General features: G+C 43.0%; 1 protein-coding gene across 2 annotated transcripts in view; it reads right to left on the reverse strand.

The window, feature by feature from the left end:
• The window catches only part of Prelid2 (PRELI domain containing 2), a 64401-nt gene that overhangs the window by 38189 nt on the left and 4257 nt on the right, over positions 1-21955 (reverse strand). For both annotated transcript variants that reach the window (XM_055622785.1, XM_055622784.1), the window contains exons 2-4: positions 12995-13052; positions 10409-10482; positions 7880-8040 (exon numbers count right to left, since the gene is read on the reverse strand). In XM_055622785.1, coding sequence (XP_055478760.1) covers positions 7880-8040; positions 10409-10482; positions 12995-13040 — 281 coding nt within the window. In that variant the 5' untranslated portion in view covers positions 13041-13052. The remainder of the gene's footprint in view (positions 1-7879; positions 8041-10408; positions 10483-12994; positions 13053-21955) is intronic.

The raw sequence follows: 21955 nt of genomic DNA on the forward strand, positions 1-21955 counted from the left end.
GATTAAAACCTATTGCTTAAACTCCCCCACAGGTGGATAAAGCCATTTGTCTAAGGTGCTCCAGAAGACACATACTGGCTCAGCTTGCTTTTTTATGCAGCCCAGGAACTACCTGCTCAGGGAAGAACACTACCCACAGTAGGCTGGGCCTCCCATATCAGTCATTAACCAATAACATGTCCCAACAGACCTAACTACAGGCCAAACTGGTGGGAGCATTTCTCAGCTGAAGTTCACTCTTTTAAGTTGTCACAGAACTAACCAGCACCCCCTCCCTACAGTTTGGGTGTGGAACATCGCCACGATGTTCATATGTGGAAGGCTTGATCCCCGATACAACATATAGAGGTAGGGCTTCTTAGAAATGAGTGGATGGTGGCAAGTTTGAGGGAATAAATGGATGAGTGGGAGGCAGATGAAAAGGACAAAACAGAACATCTGAAGCGTATATAGCTCAGGCTCATTCTCTCCATCCCTCCCATCTCTTCTCTCCTTCCTAGCTGCTATGAGGTGAGTGGTTTTTCTCTCCCCTGCAGAGGTATGCCCTTCCTCCATGGCATGAAGACCTCTGAAGAGGTTTCATTCTCTCCCTCCTGCCCTGCTTCCTCCCTCTTCCTTCACTCCCCCTCACCTCAACGCCCCTCCCCACCCCCATCCCCACCTTGTTGGATGCTGAGGGTGAGTGGCTTTTCTCTGCCATAGCCTTCCTTAATGACATCCACACCCTAAAACAAGCTTGATTGAAAGCAACAGAACCAGCTGGCCATGCAGAGGGATCTCTGGAATGGTGAGACAATAAACAGTGCATCCATTAAGCTGTAGGGTCCCCCCCCCCGGAATGTTCTGTCACACTGACAAAATACAGCCCAGCTCTGATGGCAATCAAGCTTCTGGGTGAATGAGCCTCGTGACAGTGAAGGCAGATCTGGGTCGGGGGACTGTCACCGTGGTCCTCTTGATTGTCTTGGGACCTTGGGTTCAGTACCACATCATTGCCTGGCTGATAAAACACTATCATTTTAATATTCCAAGTATTTAATTCATTACAGGTGCAAAATGAACACACACACAAAAAAATAAAAATAGATAGATAGATAGATAGATAGATAGATAGATAGATAGATAGATAGATAAAATGCACCCACGATGCACGTTCCCTAACAGCAGACGATACCACACACTTTCTCATGTGTCAGGCTCACTCAAGTCTCCCTCCTTCACCCCTTCCCTTCTCCAATCATTCTGCTCACATACATTCAGGGGGCTGTTGAGAGTTTCCTGGGCTCTTTAGCATGGTTTCTCACCCCGAACCCTGCACTGGGAAATGTTTGCTGTTTGCTGGAGAGTAAGATTATCAATTTCATGTCACGCTTTACAAGATTACCAAGGACTTTGCAAAAATGAGGATAGAGTTCCAAAGGGATGCCAGCTGTGTATCTGCTTATCAGTAAGGCCACAGGATGGCAGCTAGCTATCAAAGTTTGCAAAGCTCCTGGGCAGAGCTGCCTGGAGCCTCTATAAAACCAGACCCAAGGCAACACGTGTGCACCTAATTCCCCTCTGAACCTCGGACTAAGACACAACTCTAAACCAATGGAGGATTAAAAAAAAATCAGTAGATGTCCACTAAGATATTTCAAAAGCTTTCAGTTATAAGTGCCATAGAATGCTCTCCTAGCTAAACATCCCTGTTTCCAACTCAATTATCATCACTTTTCAAACATAGTTCCTTTTAAGAGCCACCCAACCTCAGAAACATTTCCTCACCATTAGTGACAACAGCTTGCACTTACCCCACGTTTACACCCTCCAAGGGTACAGCGGTCCCACTTCAGATCTTACTAAATCTTCACATTACTCTAAAAGGGAGCTAAAGCCAACCTTTCGCAGAGCAAAGAGCACACAGGTGACCAAGAGCATCGATGAGAGCTCTGCACATCACTGCATACCTCCTTCTACCCAATCCCACCAGAGTTTCCCAAGTTCTACCTGCCCTCTGCCCCGTGTCAACCCTTCCCTCTTCCTTCTATCACTCCCAGTATGGACTAGATGTAACACCTGAATCCCACGAACATTAATCACTTATTTGTCAAAGAGGCAGGAGCCTCTTTGTGTGCTATACACTTTGTTTAACTCTGGGTTACAGAAAACCATGACATCAGGGCAAAACCCCCACAAGACAGGAAGTACAGATACGGAAACCAGAACAGACTCTGACTATGTGAACACAACCTCAGAAGGCAAATGGGGTACTGTTAGAGGGCAGTCATTCTGAGCCCAAATAAGGCTCCACTCTGACGTTGAGTCGAAGCAGAAGAAGCCTTATGGCTCAGCCTGTCATTACCAGTGATGCATTCTGGTAATTGTTAGGTCACCCTCTGATGCCTTGGAAATCAAGGTCAATACTAGCAGAGGGAGTTGTGTCTGCAGATGAGTACGATGGTACTTATTCAGGCTGTTACGTAACAATGCCCTCAAGCCCGTCAGCATCACGACTGAGACTCAGAAATAATTGTCAGGTGAAGTGAGTAGAGCCTGAGGATGCTAACAGTCAGGTAACCATGAGCCTGGAAATTGATCCAGAGAGGACAGTGCCAACCTTGAGGTCTCACAGAAGCCACCCACTGCTATATCAACTGCTGAAACAAGCACAGTCAGACTCCGGAAGAAGAAAGAGAAGAAAGAGTACCCAGAGAGAGTGTCCAACAGTGACCTCTCGAAAGACATGAATCAGACTATTTGATTTGTCAGATAATTACTTGAAACTTGGCACTTTTAGCCAAGAAAACTAAAATTGAAAACTTCAAAGGTTACATACCTATTTATTAAAATGAGTAATATTCACCTGGGGAGCCTCTATAAAACTGTAAAACCAGACTGTTCAACCCATTAATTTAACCTGTTTGTTAAATTTCATGTGTGCTTTCTACATCTATTGTACTCTATTCTGGGAATGGCCTCACTGAAATGTTTATATAAAATGAACCTGCAACGTTCTTGGTGTATACTCAGCTGAGCATTTTAAAGTCAGATGGGAGCCATCAGCGCACGGGGCAGGAGTGTTAGACATGGAATAGCTCAGTTTGGGCCACTGAGAAAGCTACACTGGGGGCTAGAAGAATCATCGTGTCACCCAAAAGCAAAAACTGCACCAAGGCTCCACCAAGGGAAGCAAGATACAGATAGTTTAACTCACCACAAAAAGTACACATAGTTGTAGGATGAGGAGAAGGCAAAAACCTGCAAGAAGACAACTGTCATTTAAAACTACACAGCTTAGGTAAAGTAGCAATGATTAAAACTAAAGCAACTGTATGTCTATCTTGGTCTAGACAGTACAATAAAAGTCTATTATAAAGGAAAACAAAGAACAAAGAAGATTACTCAAAACTAGGCTGCACTCAAGAACTCATTGCAGCTACGGTTCTTAACCTTCCATCACAGAAGAGGAGGGGTCCCACAAGGCCCCACCTCTCCTGGAGCATCTACTGACAGAAAGTGGTTACCAACAAGGAAGGAACATTCCTCCATGGTGTAGTCACTGAATGCCCACCCCACCTCCCAGTAATTAGCCCCCAGATCAGGCTCATGGAAACAAACCTAATTTAATTTGATGAAACACACACAGACAAACATGAAAGTAGAAGGGGGACTCATTAGGAAGAATGGTTTCAGCAGGAAAGAAATTAGGACAAGAGCTAGCAATGGGGGCTGAAAATGACCAGAATTCATTATTATACATGTATGAAAGTATTGACAAACTAAATTCTGTTTTTCTGTGTCTTTGTTTGTTTGTTTATTTGTTTTGAGTCTGGGTTCTTTTGCATAGCCCTGGCTGTCCTGGAACTAGCTCTGTAGACCAGGCTGGCCTCTGCTTCCTGACTGCTGGGATTAAAGGCATACACTACCACCTGGCTCCTTTTATTATTTTTAAAAGAGCCAGGGTGATGTCTCAGCAGGTAAAATTTCTCCTCCAGGCCTGACAATCTGAGTTCAGTCTCCAGGACTCACATGTTGCAAGGTAAGAACTAATTCCTGCACGTTATCCCCTGACCTCCAAGTACATGCCATGGTGCATGCAAACATGCTCTCAAGCACACATACACAAAAAAATAAGTACATCAAAAAGTTATAGTTACAAAATAAAACTGCAAAACTAATAAACGTACTGGTAAGAGTACATGAGCCTTAGTTCTGAGGCCACAAAGCTGAGGGGAGGAGATGGCAAGTTCACTCTGCCTTCTTAGTCAACGTGACCTGGGCAGCCACTGGCCACACGTGGGTTCTGGGCCCTCAGGACAGTAATGGCATACGTTAGTTGATAGGTGTCAGAGGCTCAGAATTTCTGTAAGATGTCCCTTAACAGTTGTTTATACTAATTATTTGTAGATACGATAATATTTTGGACTTATTGAATTAAATCAAATATATTATTAAAATTAGAGAAGAATCAGTTCAAACATGAATACTAGGAAATTAATAAGCCTACCTCAGAATAAAGGATTTTAGAAATCAAAAACTATTATTTTTTTCTTCTTTCAAAAAATTTAAAACAGGACACCATTCTCCTTTTTCCAAATACAATCACATTCCCACAAGAGATAGTTTTAATTGTGTTCTGTTGTTGTTTTGTCCACTTTTCTATTTTCTGGTTTGTCCTGAGAGGTCATAGGGCAAGGAAAACATCAGCCTGGAGTCTGAGTCCAGAGAACGCCAAAATCCGCTAAAGAGTCTACACGGCATCCTGGGCCTACTAACACCAGTCACTGTACAACAGGAACGACAGAGACAAACATGGGTGATGGTCCATGCCAAATACACAAAGCCCTGAATACACATAGTTCCTGGACTTAAATCTGGCGTGGAGGTAAAACAGCAGGTTCCTGGTCCCATCACTCTCAAATTGGAAAGGGAACATTTCTGGGGATGGTGTACCGAGATAACACAAAACCTAATCATGGAACAGAGTCTTGCAGGGTAACGGTAAACAGTTATACACACAATCGCTGTTTCTGTATTTTGAACTATGCAAAACTGAGGTGACAGCTCAGTGGTAGAGCACCTGCCTGGCTTGCCCACGACCTCGGTGACACACATTCATATTCATTCATTCTCTCTCTCTCTCTCTCTCTCTCTCTCTCTCTCTCTGTATATACACCTATGCACACTACAAAGTAGAACTGAGTCATTAAAAACTCTTAGATCATAAGAATAACAGGTTGGGGTGTACCTCGGGCAGTAGAGTCCTGGCCTAGCTATGCCAAAACCTCAGACGGCATCCCAAGCACACATACACCAAGTGTGGTAGCATAGACCTCTAATTCTAGTACTCAGGAGCTAGAGGCAGGAGAATCAGAAGTTCAAGGTCATTTCCAGCTATGTAATGAATTCAAGACCAGCCTTGGTGTCACAAGATCCTGTCTCCAAAAAAATAACTAAATTTGTGATAAAACTTGCAACTGCAGAGACTTTCATTATAACACTATAATCATTAAAAGTTCAGAAACCTACAAGTCAAATAAGAATGGACCGAGAACAGTACCTAAATAATATGTAAATAGTATGTAAATAAGCATGATCTCTAGTTAATATGATTTGTTTCCCAGAATTGATTAATATTAGCTACCAGAGCCATGTACCATTTTTCCCATAATCAGAAGTTTTTCTGATTAAAAAAGAAGACAGTGAAAATAATCTCCAGTATTATCAGGTTGAATCACAGTTTAACTTTCGTGTACAAGCGTTCAGTTCAGCTTTTAAGACTATCCAATAGCCCAAATATAATAATACTAAATAACAATAGCAAAAAAATATGCTAAACTAAAGAGAATGAAAACAGGAATGGAATCAGGCAGTGCCATCCTTTTGCTACATCTGCATACCAACAACAAAGCTCTGCTCTCTGGCCCCAGCCTTTACTCCCACCCATGTCCTATGTCAGCTTTCAGCATCAGCAAAATCAGAACTACGGATCAGTAACTCTCCCTCTGATGCGAATAGACAAGCTTCCTTCCTCATCCAGGAAGCTGCTGCAGCATCCTAGCGTCGCTGATGTATGGCCAGAGCTGTGCCAATGGGAATGATCTGGAGAGAGGCTGGACCTTAAGGATGGCTTTCACATGGGGACAATTAGTAGCTGGAGGGCTTTATTATTTCCATTAAAACCGTAGCTATACAATAAAAGATTTCATGTCACACAGAACAGTAACAATAAAACACAGTAAATTACCCTCTGAAATCACATCAGTCACCGTAATGGTTACGGTTAACATTTAGTACGTGTGATGTTTGACTTCTGTTTCAAAGTCTGTCTTTGGATGCCAAAAAAGATGACAGATGTGGAAGAAGCTGAGGCAGGAGGATGGCAGAAGCCCAGGAGTTTAAGACAAGTTGGTATAAATAGTAAGACACTTGTCTCAAAACCAAACAAGGGGCACGGAGAGATGTCTCGGCAGCTGAGAAGCCGGCGCCGCCCGTGCAAAGGGCTAGGTTTCATTCCCAGCAGCTCACAGACATCGGCAACTCCACTCCAGGGGACTCAATGTCTTCTTCTGGCCCTTGCAGGCATGAGGCACACGTGTGGCGCACATATATACATGCAGATAACATGCCAGACACAGAAAAATATACAAATCATTTTTAAAATCTCTCGTCAAGGATTGGTTCTCACCCATTGTACTTACAAAAATTAAAATGTGTGTTAATTAACTACAGGCCATGCCGCAGGGAAGTAGCCTCTGGTGAGTGCTGTTGTGGAGTGTAAATCCACGTTAGCACACTGAAAGACAACGCGCAAGAATCTGTGTGACAGGCTATATGTCTATAAACCCCAAAATTTATATGTTGACATGTTTTCTATTGCATCACGTTTTAGGTTTCCGGGGCTGGAACCCAAGGGCTCAGGCACGAGAGACGAGCTGCCTGCATGCAGGTGCCTCTGGCCTGTGTGCTGAAACCTTAACCCACAATGGGAAGGAGTTAGGACACAAGGCCTCTGGGCAGTGAACTCAAGCTGACATGATTCCACGAACACAGAGCGTCTCCGTGGAATCTATTCCATGGAGACAGAGAGCAGAGTATATGTTCTCTACCTTAGGGATTAACAGAAAACAGACAGCTGCTCAGAAGCAAGTAAAAAAAAAAAAAAAAAAGATAAGTACACAAAAATGTAGACAGCATAAAACCACATGTGTGAAAAAGACACACAAACTAAACAAGCTAGCTGAGTCCCCGTACAAGCACCTCCATAAACCTGCTGGAATTGGCAGGTGTTAGGCGGGCCCACTGACAAGGTCACGAGCAAGATAACATCCAGCAAAACATTGTCCTTATTCAAACTCTGTTGAATACCTAGACTGCCTTTAAAGGCCCGAAGGAATATTCAACAAACTGGTGACATTCGTTGCCTTTGAGGAGGGTAAGAAAATACTACAATTACCTGGGGGCAGTGGCACATGCCTTTAACCTCAGCACTCAGGGAAGTAGAGGTAAGGGGATCTCCGAGTTAGAGGACAGCCTGATCTAAGACAGCCAAGACTACACAGAGAAACCCTGTCTCAGAAAACACACACACACACACACACACACACACACACAAAGAAAAACAACACCAGAATTTAGAGGGTATTTGGACAAGAATTGAGTTCTGTCATATTTTCTCCAAAAGAAAATATATTCATCTATTGCTTACGTGATTGAAAACAATGTGAAATATCTGTATAACAGAGACCATAGGTAGGAAATTGTGTGCTGGTGTATTGATCCACACACCCAACACACAAACACACCCAACACACCCAACACACCCAACACACCCAACACACCCAACACACCCAGCACACACACACACACACACACACACACACAGAAGTAATCTTACCAGTTTGGATTTTCCACACTTTCCCGGAAGACAGACTCTTCCCTCAAGGATGCGTATTGTGTCCACGTGAGTAGATGACTCCGGATAGCCATGTTCCTTCTTCGAATACTGAGCCATGATTCTTCTTCTAGCTGGATATCAGGTACCTTTAAAATACTCACCTGGCCAACAGAAAGAGGACAGCATTCTCAACCTAGGAAGCGCAAGCTACATGAAGACTCTGCCCGGGGCCCATCTCAGTCTTGGCTAATAGAGGGACAGGTGATCCTGATGAATGGACAGCACTTCGGCTATCCCCCTCAGTCTCTGATAATCAGACACACTGTGGCCTCACTACATGCTGCCAAGGACTTGCAAATGGCTCAGGACTGACACAGGCCACTAAACAAATTATCAGCTGCTTTGGGTCTCCTCTGGGACGGACCTTCTTGAGTTGATGGATTCTCATCAGACCCACCTACATGCTCCCATGCAGGGCAATATTAAGTGAAATATTTTCCTCGTTGTATTCTCTGTTCAGTCCCTAGGAATCGATGCTTTCCCAGGTAGGGAGGACAAGGAAAGCTACAAAGGCAGAATTGTACAAGTCAGAGACTTAAATTATTTAAGAATTGAGGTACAAGATGAACTGGAATGCCTTTTTAAATAATAGATTCAAAGTGCGTATATAGGGCAAAGACAGTTCTGAACTCTGGAAAAGCCAGTGATAATTTGCTGTGGAATTACAACACAGTTTCCCATCTGCAAGTCAAAAGAAGTTCATTTCCTTTGTAGTTCCAGCTTTTTTACATTAAGAGAATAGCAGTGTTTTAACCCACAATGAGGGCTGGATGGAAGCTGCCCTTTTTCCTAGTATAAACACAGCAGTTTAATTTGCAAGCTACTCTGAAGGTGCCCAGCTTCATTCCGCATCACATAGGGAATCTCTTCTGGGGCAATTTTTTTTAAAGTGTCTGTCAAGATGCTCTCCTCTTATGTCTTAAAAGACCACCATCAAAAATCTTACAACGTGTCAGACAGTGGTGGCGCATGCCTTTGATCCCAGTACTTAGGATCTCTGTGAGTTCAAGGCCAGCCTAGTCTACAGAGCAAGTTCCAGGACAGGCAGGACTATACAGAGAAATACTGGCTTGAAAAAATAAAATAAAATAAACAAAACAAAGAAACAAAAACAAACACACACACAAAAAAATCCTACATTGCGAATGAAGAAGCTCATAACTATTCAAAGTACTAAGACTAAGTGACAGTGAATGCTCAGCATAGATAGGACATCTACGCCAGTCACCCCAAGGCTCAAGGAGCATGGCGAAAGAGAGGAAAGAATGGAGATGAGGGGTGCTGCAGAAGGCTATCTTATGGATATGACATGGCTATTGCACGAATGGACTCACAACAGCCGTGTATACCCACAGAAGACCTGCAGAAGATCAAGCCGTTAAAAATTCCAGCATGGACAGTACAGATGGGGGAGGGCTTAGTTGATGAGCCATTGACAGCTGATGTCTACTAGGGGAGGAAGAGTCACTTTTCCCTGAAGGGGTTCCCATGTCCCAGGAGATAACCACAAACCCAAGCACACAGGGGTGACACTAATTAGACTCAACAACTTGAAAATAATCATACCAAAATAGAAATGAGGAAACATGAAGTTGGGAGGGAGATGTGTTGGAGAGTCTGAGAGAGTTAGAGAGGGAAGTGAGGGATAGATAACCTCAACACATTGCATACATGTACGAAATTTTCAGTATAAACAAAAACTTTTTAACTACTTCTACAGCTAGGCATGGTGGTACACATCTGTAATCTCAGCACTTAGATGGCTGAGGCAAGAGGGTTATTCACAGTTTGAGGCCAGCCTGGGCTACACAGTGAGTTCCACCTCTGCCTGGGCTACAGAGGTAGGCCCTTTGTCAAGAAGAAAAACCTGACTATGGTTCAAGCCATGCAGATGACATTTTGCACTCACCTCTGTCCAACACAGAATCACCCAAGTGCTTAAGCGTTTCAAAGGGAGAAAACAGTTTTCTATCATGAACATTCCAGCATCATTGAGTTTATTTTACACACCAAAAGACTTTCATGGGGCACTAAGAACAGCATGCTCCCAGAAACAGCTAGTATTTCTGACAATGCATTACAAAGAGAAGTGTGGACTTCCTACCCAAAAGTGAGATTAATACAATCTTCTCACTTGTAATTGTCCTTGCCTAAGGGCCATTGCTAGCCATGGGCAGACTAGGAAAGCCAACACTTCTTTCAAAATGCCACAAGTACCCACAAAAATAATCACCAAATCTCCCCACATCCACGAAGAGTCCTCCTCAGAAAGGACAGACACAGTATCACATGCGTCGTCTGCCAAAACTGGGATGAGCATGAAAGAAATATTACCCCTACAAAACTATGAGGCTGGAGGCAATAGGAAATTCTAGCACTACTTTAGATCAGAAAATGCTGCCTTCTTCTGTAACTATTAAAATTCCTCAATTTTATATCCACTGTGATTAAACTCTGAAGTGAATTTACCTTTCTTAACATTTCTGGAACCACATTCTTACAGATAGCAATCCTCTTTCTATAGATGAGTCCTGTTGATTCATCTAGGAAAGAAAAAATTTCATAGCCAAAAAATAATTAGGGGAAAATGTATTTTTATCTAAGAGTCCATAGAGCTTCCTAACTCAATTTAAGTTTTCAATACTCAGAATTCTTACAGATAAGACACAAAATTCAGTTTTCCAGGGGTTAAGAGACCTCTCTGTTCTTGTAAAAAGTACACACCTTTGGCTCCCAGCATCTACCTCAGGCAGCTCACAACTGCCTATAACTCTACTTCCAAGGGCTCCAAAACATCTGATTTCTCAAATACTTCCTACCCCCAGCCACATATACCCACACAGACGTACACACACAAACAAAATACAAAATAAAATAAATTTTTAAACATTTTTTTTCTGATCAGTTTTCTAAGCCAAATCACAAATGCTCACAGGATAAAGGCCAAATCCATAACAAACATGCTAAAGACAAGAAAATGAATCACAAGTGGGCCACCACTCTGAGTGATGAGTGCCGAGTATCAACGGTGGCCTACTCAACAACAAGGAGGATGGAAATGGATTCGGCCACCGCCTGGGCCACAGCTTTAGGCACAGATTTCTGGCTGTATCATTTAAACCTATAACTAATTAAATACATGAGTCACATTCTTCTCTCATAGAGGAATAAAACACTTGTGATCAGAGTACCCCATCCTGGAGGAAAGTTAAACTACCAATAACAATAACAAGTATGAGTTAAAATGAGAGGAAATAGGAAGAAAAAAAAAAAAAAACTCAAACTGAAGTGTTGTCATTTCTCTATGAATTACAAGGCTCAGCCATGGTGCAGGGTTTCTTGGAGCTCAGACTACAGCTGTCCTGACCCTTGAGGCAAACACCCTGACCACCAGAAACCTGCTGGCAAGAAATAAATGCTTTGCTCTTAGCAGTCCTTCGGTCATCTCAGCCAACATGAGCGAAACATGTACTAAAAAGGGAACAGCTTCCTGGCATGGTGACACACACCTTTAATCCCAGCCCCTGGGAGGCAGAGGCAGGCAGGTGGCTCTGGTGAACATAGAATGTGTCAAGCCAGCCAGAGCTACATAGTAAGACTATGTCTTTAAAACAAACAAACAAACAAAAAATGGGGGGCAAAGATGAAAACCTGAAATTAAAACCAGCACTCTATGCCACTTTAAAATATATACCTCATTTTCTCATTTGATCCTCATAACAATCTAACTTATCAGTATTGTTTTTCGATTTGACAGACAAACACCTTGAACCTTTAAAAAGTTAGGTCATAGCTAGGTGTGTTGCACGCCTGTAATCCCAGCACTCAGTGAGGCAGAGACAGGTATATCTCTGTGAGTTCGAGGCCCCCTGATCTCCAAAGTGAGTACAAGACAGCCAAGGCTACACAGAGAAGACCTGTCTCAAAATGAGGTCATGAGAAGGAACAGAATCAGGACTTGAAATCAGTTTCGTCTCAGGCCAGCTCAGGAAAGCTTGTCCCACCCTGCACTCAGGTACATGAGAAAATGCTTTTAACAGTCTATTTCTGTACCCACACTTATGCGAAAAGCAGCCCCATTAATAAGACAGTTTCATGTTTATGAAGCACTGTGGAGACTGCAGCCACATGACTGACAGCAACAGCCTGTGGTTTCTAAGGCTGAAGAGCACACTGGGCCAGGCTCTGGATGTCTCCACAGGCTTGTGAACTTCACCAGAGCTCCTGGCACGGACCACTCTTCAAATCACAGTGCTCGCCCTGAGGAAGGAAATGCAAACAGCACCAGAGATCCCCAAGGCGGCACACAGTCAGCATTTTCTGAAAGGGGTCATGGGGTACATATTTTAGGTGTGTGGGCCTAATACCCAGCTCTTGCTGTTACTCAGATGAAGCAGCCATTATAACACACAGAGGGGCATGGCTAACATGTAAGAAAACCCTGCTTACAGAAACAGCATGAGCCAAGCTTGAGTTACAGTTCCACAATCTACGTGCTTTATGGCCACATCACGACTGCATGCTATTTTTCAATAGTCCAGGCTAAGCTTGAATTCCTGATGCTCGAACCTCCACCATTATAGGCCTGAGGCACCATGCCTGGCTTCATATCTACTATCTACAAACGTTTTGCCATCCACAAATTGATGTGTGGCAACGATACAGCCAAGTGAGTTTGGCCAGGTTAGTATCCCCATGCTTAGGTTTCCTCCTGCATTAAAGAGGAGTCATCATAATTCCTACCTCAAACATTATTCTGAAAGTTGAGTGAGCTAAGGAAAGTAGGATGTTGGTACAGACACACTAAGTACCTCAACATGTTCCCTGCACAGTTACACCCAGCCTCGGTCCGACCATCCACCATGATTTAGAAAGTGGCAAAAGCCCTGCTTAAGATGTAAGAGACAGGCACGCAGGCACACACACACACACACACACACACACACAGGCACACACTCACACAGGCACACAGGCAAACACACACAAGTGCATCCTTTACAAAGTCAGGATACTTGATGGCCTTAACTAACGTAAGGGTGTACGCAGAGAACGTACCTTTTTTTTCTTCCACAACTTTTACGGAGATGACATTCTTATCCATGGGGTTGGGATACTAAACAAAAACACATAAAGAAGAGTTAGTGTTGTCTTTTGCCAACACGAAGTACCTGATAGGCGTGGCAGGCGTCTTTAAGACAGTAAGTATCTTCCAAGAAACCTCTAAGTAAGAACCAGTTTTAAATCAAGAATCTTGATTTTAGCACTTGGACTCAAACAAGTGAGGTGGGCTTTCATGAAATCCAGGAACAACTTATTCAATTTTATGTGTGTGGGGTCTTGCCATAAGTACGTGCACCATGTGAGTGCTTGGTGCCAAAGAGGACGTTAGAGGGCGATGGGTGACAGCTCCTCCCACCCCCAGCACTGGAATTACAGATGTGGCTTATGAACCGTAGCCACCATCTCAGCACTGGGAACTGAGCCTGGGTCTTTCAAGAACAGCAAGTGCTCTTAACCAAGGAGCCAATAATCCCTCTGTCCCAAAGGAAACCTTCTTTAGGTCCCATCTAAGCACTGAGGTTAGATAAGAATGAGGTTAGGAAAAATCATTAATAATAATATTAATCATTTTATTATTATTATTATTATTATTATTATTATTATTGTAATAATGAGCCAGCCTAATGTAAACTAAGAATGCTCTCTGTGCCAGACCTACATGCCTTCATTATACCACCCCATCTAACTTAACAGCTATTCTGTGGTGAAAAAGTTGCATAATATTATGATCTCCAATTTCAAAAGTAGGAACTGGATGAAGACTGGATTGTTTCACTACCCAGCTTGTTCCTGGGAGTCAGGAAATTGAACAGGCCAGTCCAGCACTACTGCCCTGGACCATGACCTGGTGACCATGTTAGCACCTCAGGAAAATAATCATAAAAGGACAGGATGTCAGGCGCACAGGAGACACTTGATTAATACTTTATTTATTTTATTAAATTGCTCTGAAAGACAATTTAGATATACCCAGGTTAATAATAGCTATCATTTTTTAACACAGTCAATTTACATAGACTGTTAATTCACAAAAGTATACTATAAAGATATACGTTGTTTGCTTTCTGTTTTATATCTGGGAGAGAAGGCTTGGATAAACTAAATACCCTGCTCAAAATGACTAATAAGTACGGCACCTGAGATAATGTAACTCACCCCAGGTACTGTCTTGCTGCCTCGACTTCCACTGTGAAGTCACCTCAGAGTTACTATAAACCATCCTTTCCATTACTCAGAAGTGGAGAGACAGACAGAAAACGAATCTCTCAAAGCCACCAGATAAAGCAGCTCCTAAGTAGAGCCTGATGCTCTTGGGCTGTCTCCTGACCCCCTCCAGGTTTCCAGCTTCATCATGTGATCAAATGACATCTTGCGCACTGAGCAGAAGCCCAAGTGCACTCCTCAGGCTGAGGTAAGAAAAAGAGTCCTTTGCGTGGAGAACTTGAGTTTCAGGATTCCTAGATCCTTAGAAATGGAATGTAAGACTCTACCAGTGTCAGTCTCAAAGAACCAAGAATAAGAATGAAAACACCAGGGTGGTAGCGATGCGTGCCTTTGACCCCAGCACTCAGGAAGAAGAGGCAGACAGATCTCAGTGAGTTTGATCCCAGCACTCAGGAGGAAGAGGCAGGCAGATCTCTGTGAGTTTAAGGCCAGCCTGGTCCACAGATCAAGTTCTAAGATAGCCAGGACTACACAGAGAAACCCTGTCTCAAACAAACAAACAAAGATGAAGATGTGTTGTGCATGCTTTCACTCAGTTCAGCCCTGGAAGAAAAGGTTTAAAATTACAATGACTACTTGGTGAAGCTTAGCCCTCCAGAGATCCATGCTGGTAAGGGAAGGATGCTTGGGGGTTCTGTTTTTCTACAGAGATTTCCTGGGCCAGAGACATCCAAGATGCACACAGCTCTCTAAATCATGTGGGCATGTATGTGAATTAACCTTTTCACACTAACATAAAATGAAACCGATTTCTTTATTGCATTGCAGCTTGTTCGTTACATATCCATAAATGCATTCCAAGTAAATGTTACAGTCATACTGTAAACTGTGGAAAGATAACTAAATGAAATTATGAAGAAAAACAGAATGTATCACCAGGCATGCACAGTAATAAAACATTCTCAGTTCTTGCTACATCACCTAAATTGTCAGCTTAACCTATACTTCTGCACACCTTCACTTCATTTTAATATTTACCTACGAAAAGAAAAGATACTCATTTAAATGATAAGACCCTCTTCATTTCTTTGTGATTAGACAGGAAGATAATAGATAGATAGGTGATAGATAGACAGATGATAGATACAGATTAGATAGATGGATGGATAGACAGACAGACGGACAGACAGACAGACTACCATTCCAAATACTGTTTCAGACACTAAGAATGTAGTAGTGAAGTGAAAAGCATGTAGCTTCTTACAAAATTAATACATTAGTTGAAGAAACAAACAAAAGCAATAAATAAATACGTCAGACCTGTTTAAGAGAAAATAAAATAGGGTGATAGATGGAAAAGCATGGACGATGCAGTAGAAAACACGGGTCATTCATTTTACAATCTTTGCAAATAGCAATAGGAAAATGGAACTTGTAATAGATGAACACAAGAGACCATGAACTATACACGCTAATAAATATAATTTGCAAAATTTAAGTTGTTTTCCTTCATGACTGCTTCTGGAGTTAACAGACATAAACCTCAAGTTTCCATAAAGAATGGCAAAAGAAATTAGAGGTTTGTACGAAAAAGCTAAATATGGTGACATGGATGGCACGAATTTTAACTCTTTTCAGAAATTAAAACTATATTAAGCGAAGGCTGCTCCCTCTACCTGGCATTACTTGAAATAATAGAATGCCATCTTGTGGTAACCTACATATTCATGTTTTAACTCTTACACACAAAATGCATCGAAAGCCTTGTTTAAGGAGGGAAGCTTCTCAGAACTCGTACTAGGAGCTCTTCTCCCCAACTGGAAAAACGTCAAGTAGGTACTCATGACTTCTGGACACCCATTCAAACACCACAGGACTATGGAATTGATCTAGCCAGATCCTTATCTCTCCTGTGGCCACCATGAGTGTGTTACACAGAGGCTGCCCGGCACGATCTATTTAGTTCTCTTCCAAACAAGGCAACACATTAATGAGTATCTGATGTGGCCTCTTCCTATTTAAAGTCTAATGTATAAATCCTGCACACAAGAACAGATGAGCCTGCTCATCCCCACTCCATACCAGACCCTCCCGGAAACAATGTGGCCTGTTGACTCGGTTTCTGCCAAAAGCCCTTGTCTTTCTTGAGCCTGCTTTGGTGGCCGCACACACACACACACACACACACACACACACACACACATACACACACGAGTTGCCCTGTAGTTGCACTATCAGTGAGTCTGGAGATTTCTCAACATGTATTTAGCTTCATTTTCTCTTATTTATGATTTCTCTTTCTTGATAGAATGAGCAAGCGAACTCCTTTCCCAAGATATAAGTCTACTGTAACACTAACAAAGACAAAATGCACACTTCTAAGGTCATTTTCATTCTCGCCCCTTTTCATTCTCCTTTTTCCATGTTAAAAGAGGCCAGAAACCATTTGGATGGAGGTATTTTGAACTGGCGGGTAAATCTACTCCTAGAAACCATAAGTTATTAAATGAAAATCCCATTTCCAGGGATGAGCTACTTCCCTACAATGTCCCTCAGAGGCCTCCAAAATGATACAGGTGATTGCCACTGTTTTCTGGATGCCCACTAGAACTAGAGGGTAAGAGCATCTTGATGGAGAGAGTACCTGCTCTGGCTTAAGGACACTGAGAGAAACCAGGATAGAGGTGAGCTGACTGCTCTCTTCCTGCTGGATGGCTCTCGCAGTGGCAGTGGTGCTGTGCAGACGGCTATGGAAAACTTGTCCTCAGTTGTCTTACTCATCTTTGGAACCTGAAAGCTATCTTGCAGCACTGCCAGGCAAGATATGCCCAAAAGTGGTTGGGGTAACCAGCCATTTTCTGACTGGATTTGAGGCCTGCTTCACAGGAGAGAACTGGTGTTCAGTATTGTATGCTGGTCAAAGCCCTGTGGCTAGAGAGGTTATGGGTCCTAGTGGGAAGGCTACTGCCGCTGTTTTGCTAAATGCATATGCGGTGTCGGTCAAATTGTTCTAAATTTATCCCCATACATTAACGTTACTGTCACCTTTAGGCAGAGATCCTTCTTTGCATACGTGGTGGTTAGTGAAGAGATTTATAACTCATCCAGGTGCTGAGAGTAAGTGACTGTTGAGTGCTCAGCCCTAAATAGGACAGATTTTATATATATGTGTGTGTATGTGTATATACACATAGATACATAGATACATATGTATATACATAGATACATATGTATATACATATATATGTATACATGTATATATATATATATATGTATGTATATATATCACCCCCATTCAAGTCTTGTGAAACACTGTGAAAGAGAAGTTTAAAGTAAGAGCCAGAGAAAGGGGTAAAATGTTATAGAACAAAGTCTCCAAAGTATATCATAGTCATTGTGCTCTCAAACTCTCAGCAGCTCCAAACATTGGGTCTATCAATGCTGCTCCATGAAGGTGGGGGCACTTATAAATGGTCCACCCTTCCTGGAGATTTATAGGCAGCTAATAGTTGCTAGTGGGGTGAAGCTCACCTTTCCCCTCCTGAAGATGTATAGACAGTTAACGGTTGTTGGAGGGACAGATAGAGTTTCTTCTTCAGCAATGAGGCGACTGGTTAAGACATCAATACTACTGTAGAGAGGCACTGCCCAAGCTCCTGTTTAGCACCCAAATGAAACTCATTAGCACGGCAACTCTGTCTGTCTGTCTGTCTGTCTGTCTGTCTGTCATCTCTCTCCTCCCTCTCCACCCCCTCCCCCACCATACACACACCATGAAAGGGGGAAACTGGTTGGAAAGAGGAAGTATATCGTCAGGAGTGGGAGGGAAACAAGAGGGTGATGAGTTTAAATATGATTTTTAAAAAAATAATTAGATAAGTGAACAAAATGTCATAATGCAACTCATCATTACATATTACATGTAACTCACATATGCTAATAAAAAGTTGTTTAAAAGACAGACCCGAAAGCCACATGATGCCAAGTTTGGAGAATATACATTAAAGCAATATACAATTATTAAAGTGAAAGGCCAGGAAATTGAGTCCATCTATTATAGGAATAATATTTACTGCACTTATGGGTGGAACTTTATAAAGATACAGCCTCTGCTTTTGTTTGCTAAGGGAAAGTTCATCAATCAGAACGCATACGCTTAAGAGCAGGAAGTTATTAAAGTAGCAGCTATCAGCAATGTTCAGAGGTCAACACCTGCCTTTTGAAGCATGACCCTCCTCCTCATAGTCAATGTCGTCATCGGAATCACTGTGGACCTGCTTTTGAACAGGGTTATCCGAGAAAGCGCAAAGAAAGAGGAACTGCAGTACGTCTGGCCCATTGGCATACGCATATCTGCCTGATACACTCTAAGGGGATCTGCTACCCAGCTGCTTCCAAACGCATACAAGGGGCCTTGCTGCATGTTCAGTTACACAGAGACATCGGCACTATATACTGGGCAACCTTTCCATGGTCTCCATCAAGTAGCTCGCCCCAGATGAAAAGCAAAGGTGACTTATCACAAAGATCAAACAAGTCGCCAGTTAATCAGCACTTCATTGACCCGCCTGGCTTCGTAGCTCAGGCCCATAACTTCAGTACCGGGGAGATTGACGGAGGAGCATCAAGTGTTCAAGGCCAGTCTGGGCTACATTGGAAGACACAATTTTAACAAATGCACCTTGCCTCACATTGTGTCTGAACATAGCCCTGAGAAAGCTTGGCGCAATAATAAATACATTCCTCTCTGCTCCCCCTGACAGGAAGCACCTTCAGGACAAGGTCATGTTTTATTTATTGTCAAAGGGTGCACAGAGTTACCATGAATACCAATTAATAGGCACATAATGAATATGTAACTATTAGCACTTTGATAGATAAAAATCTTCTTTCACACGCTAAGCCACAGCCGCCACTGGATGAGTTACTAAGCACACTTTAAAATTTAAATTGCACTTAAAAAATAATTTATCATTCAGATGTGCACCATTATTCATGCTCACCTTCTCCCTTATTGTTCCAAGTTAGAAAAGATTTCTGCAGACTGCTTCCCCCAGCTTTTCAGTTTCACATTCCTGAACAAACATAAAGATTTCCAGAACTCAGCTAGTGTTTTGCAAGCACCTGCCAGGCCCCAGCATTAAGCTAGGTGCTTACATCAATCAGCACCCCTGGCAGCCTCAGGAGACGGCTTTTCCTCTTACTCTGCAGCCGAGAAAACTGAGGCACAGAAACATAACTGGACCTGTGCATACCCCTACAGCTGTCTGCTCTATAGCCTGACATGAAAGCCACGTTGCTTACCCTACCTCCCGCTTCAGGCCACACCTCACTTGCAAGAGAGCCTAGTATGGAAGATGATTGGTGTCACCCAGCACAGGGCGTAAAGATCATCTCTGGGCTCTGCACTACACTAAGGCCTGACATCTGACCAAGCCACCGGTTTGGAGGATGCAGATCCTCCCTAACACTTCTGGAGCTCCGTGGGGAAAGATGTTCAGCACATGTAAGTGTCAGGTCTGCGAGGGAGTGAAGATGGGATCAGAAGGAAACATTATTAATTACCCAATCAGCTTTCTACTCTAAATGGAAATCACCATTCATAAATCCCGTTTATGAGCTTAAGGGTAAACACCGATCCATTCCAAGCAGCATGCCGCCGGAATAAATAAAGCCTTAGGTCATGGATGGAAGCAAAAATTTAGTTTACTCTATTTTATTACAGTATTCCAGAAAGCACATGTTTTTGAACCCTGTGTTGACTTTCATATCTTGGGGTTTTGGTTTGTTTCATTTTGTGAAATGGTCAGAGGGCAGGCCCCTGTGTTGTCCAAGCTACCTCAACCCTCTGAGCTCAAGCAATTCTCCTGCTTCAGCTCCCCAAGCAGTGACTTTATTGTAAAATTATATACTATGAACCACAGGACAATGCGCTTTCTTCACGGAGCGGGGTTTGTTGAGTGTTTCCTGTCATCAAGAACCTCACTGGGTGCTTGGAATACAACAGATACAGCCAATACAAATCCCTATGGAGTTTGCCCACGTTTGCGAAGAGCAGAACCAACCTGAGCAAATGTCCATTGAGAAACCTCATGCTCCCTGGACTTATTTGGACACGCATGAAAACCACTCATCACCAGAGCCACCATGCATCTTTAGTAAGGGCTTTTAATTCCAGGCAGACAACATGTAAGAAATTCTGTTAGCACCCAGCCCATGAGAGGTACATCCATCAAAAAGCCCTCCATGAACCTCCACAAAGAGGTCTCCTCTACGCTACCACGCTGTCTACACAGCTTTGTGTTCTCTTCCAGGATGATTTTTAGTCAAATGGAAGGAAAACACCCTAAGTGATGAGTGCTGGAAATGTAAGAATCACACAGCTGGTTGGTGACAGCACATGCCTTTAGTCCCAGCACTCCAGGAGGCAGAGACAGGGGAAGTCTCTGAGTTCAAGGCCAGCCTGGTCTACAGAATGAGCTCCTGGACAGCCAGGCCTACACAGGGAAACCCTGTCTGGAAAAACCGAAACAAGAAAAAAGTAGCATTGTACAAGGAAGAGAACCATGGAACCAATCACAGTGAAGGTACTGAGCTGCAGTCACGGAAAGCACAGCACAGAAGCTGATGAAGGAGCCACGGCAGCTCTCAAAACACTCTCCCGTCATGAGGCAGAGGAACCCTGTACTCCACAAACAGGACTGTATCCTTTATTTTCTGGGTACCACTCATCTTTGAAAGCATGCAGCTAATGTTTTGCCCACAGCAGCCAACAGACAGGTGTAAGGAGATCAGGCATTCTTTAGGTTTTAAAAATAGAATTAGAACTTGGAAGGCCAGCCTGGACATACCAAAAGCTGCAGATCAGTAGATCCTATTTAAAACACACTGTCCTCAGTTCTAAAGCAGCAGCTTCGCCCACCGTTGTGCAAAATCAGATTAAATGTCCCCAGAGCTCCTCACGTGACTGTTTATTCTGCCTACTGCTTTGCTTTAGGGGAAAAAAAAATTCAATTATTATTATTTTTAAATCACCATCATCATCGTAAAGACTGAAAAAAAGTTAAAAGCATATTTTGCCCAAAATACAAATGATACCACCCGAGGTTTTATACAAGCACATGCCTGTCAATCTGTTGCATTTGTGAACCCCACAACAAGCCAAGAAGGTGGTGGCCTCGCCACTCACAGAAAGGAAACAGAGGCTGCACATACAGATGTGCACGCTGCTCACTGCTCAGGAGCTCCCAGTAAAGTGGTGGTCAGTGGGCCATACTGCCCAGAGGAAGCAATTCCTGTCTTAAAATAGAAATACTTTATTAACTCTCTGAGACTTTCACACAATGTACATTGATCATATTCACTCCTGACTCCTTCCCTTAGCTCCTCCCAGACCCACTCCCACCCTCCTACCCACCCCCAATTTCATGTCCTATTATTACTATTAAATTACCATTACTATTTATTATTATTATTATCATCATCATCTTTATTAAATATTCCATCAACTCTAAGTTATGCCTTCTATATAGTTCTAGGTGTGGGGCCGTCCAATGGAGTATGGTACACCCTTAAAGAAAATTAACTCTCGAAGGCCATGGTGGCTCACGCCCTTAATCCCAGCACTCAGCAAGGCAGGGGCAGGTGGTTCATCGTGAGTTCAAGGCCAGCCTGGTCTACAAACCTGATCTAGAACATCCAAGGCTATACAAAGAAACCCTGTCTAGAAAAAGGAAAGAAGGAAGGAAGGAAGGAAGGAAGGAAGGAAGGAAGGAAGGAAGGAAGGAAGGA

Source organism: Psammomys obesus, unplaced genomic scaffold (genome assembly GCF_907164565.1).
Source record: "Psammomys obesus unplaced genomic scaffold, mPsaObe1.curated_primary_1811, whole genome shotgun sequence".
Classification (NCBI taxonomy): Eukaryota; Metazoa; Chordata; class Mammalia; order Rodentia; family Muridae; genus Psammomys; species Psammomys obesus.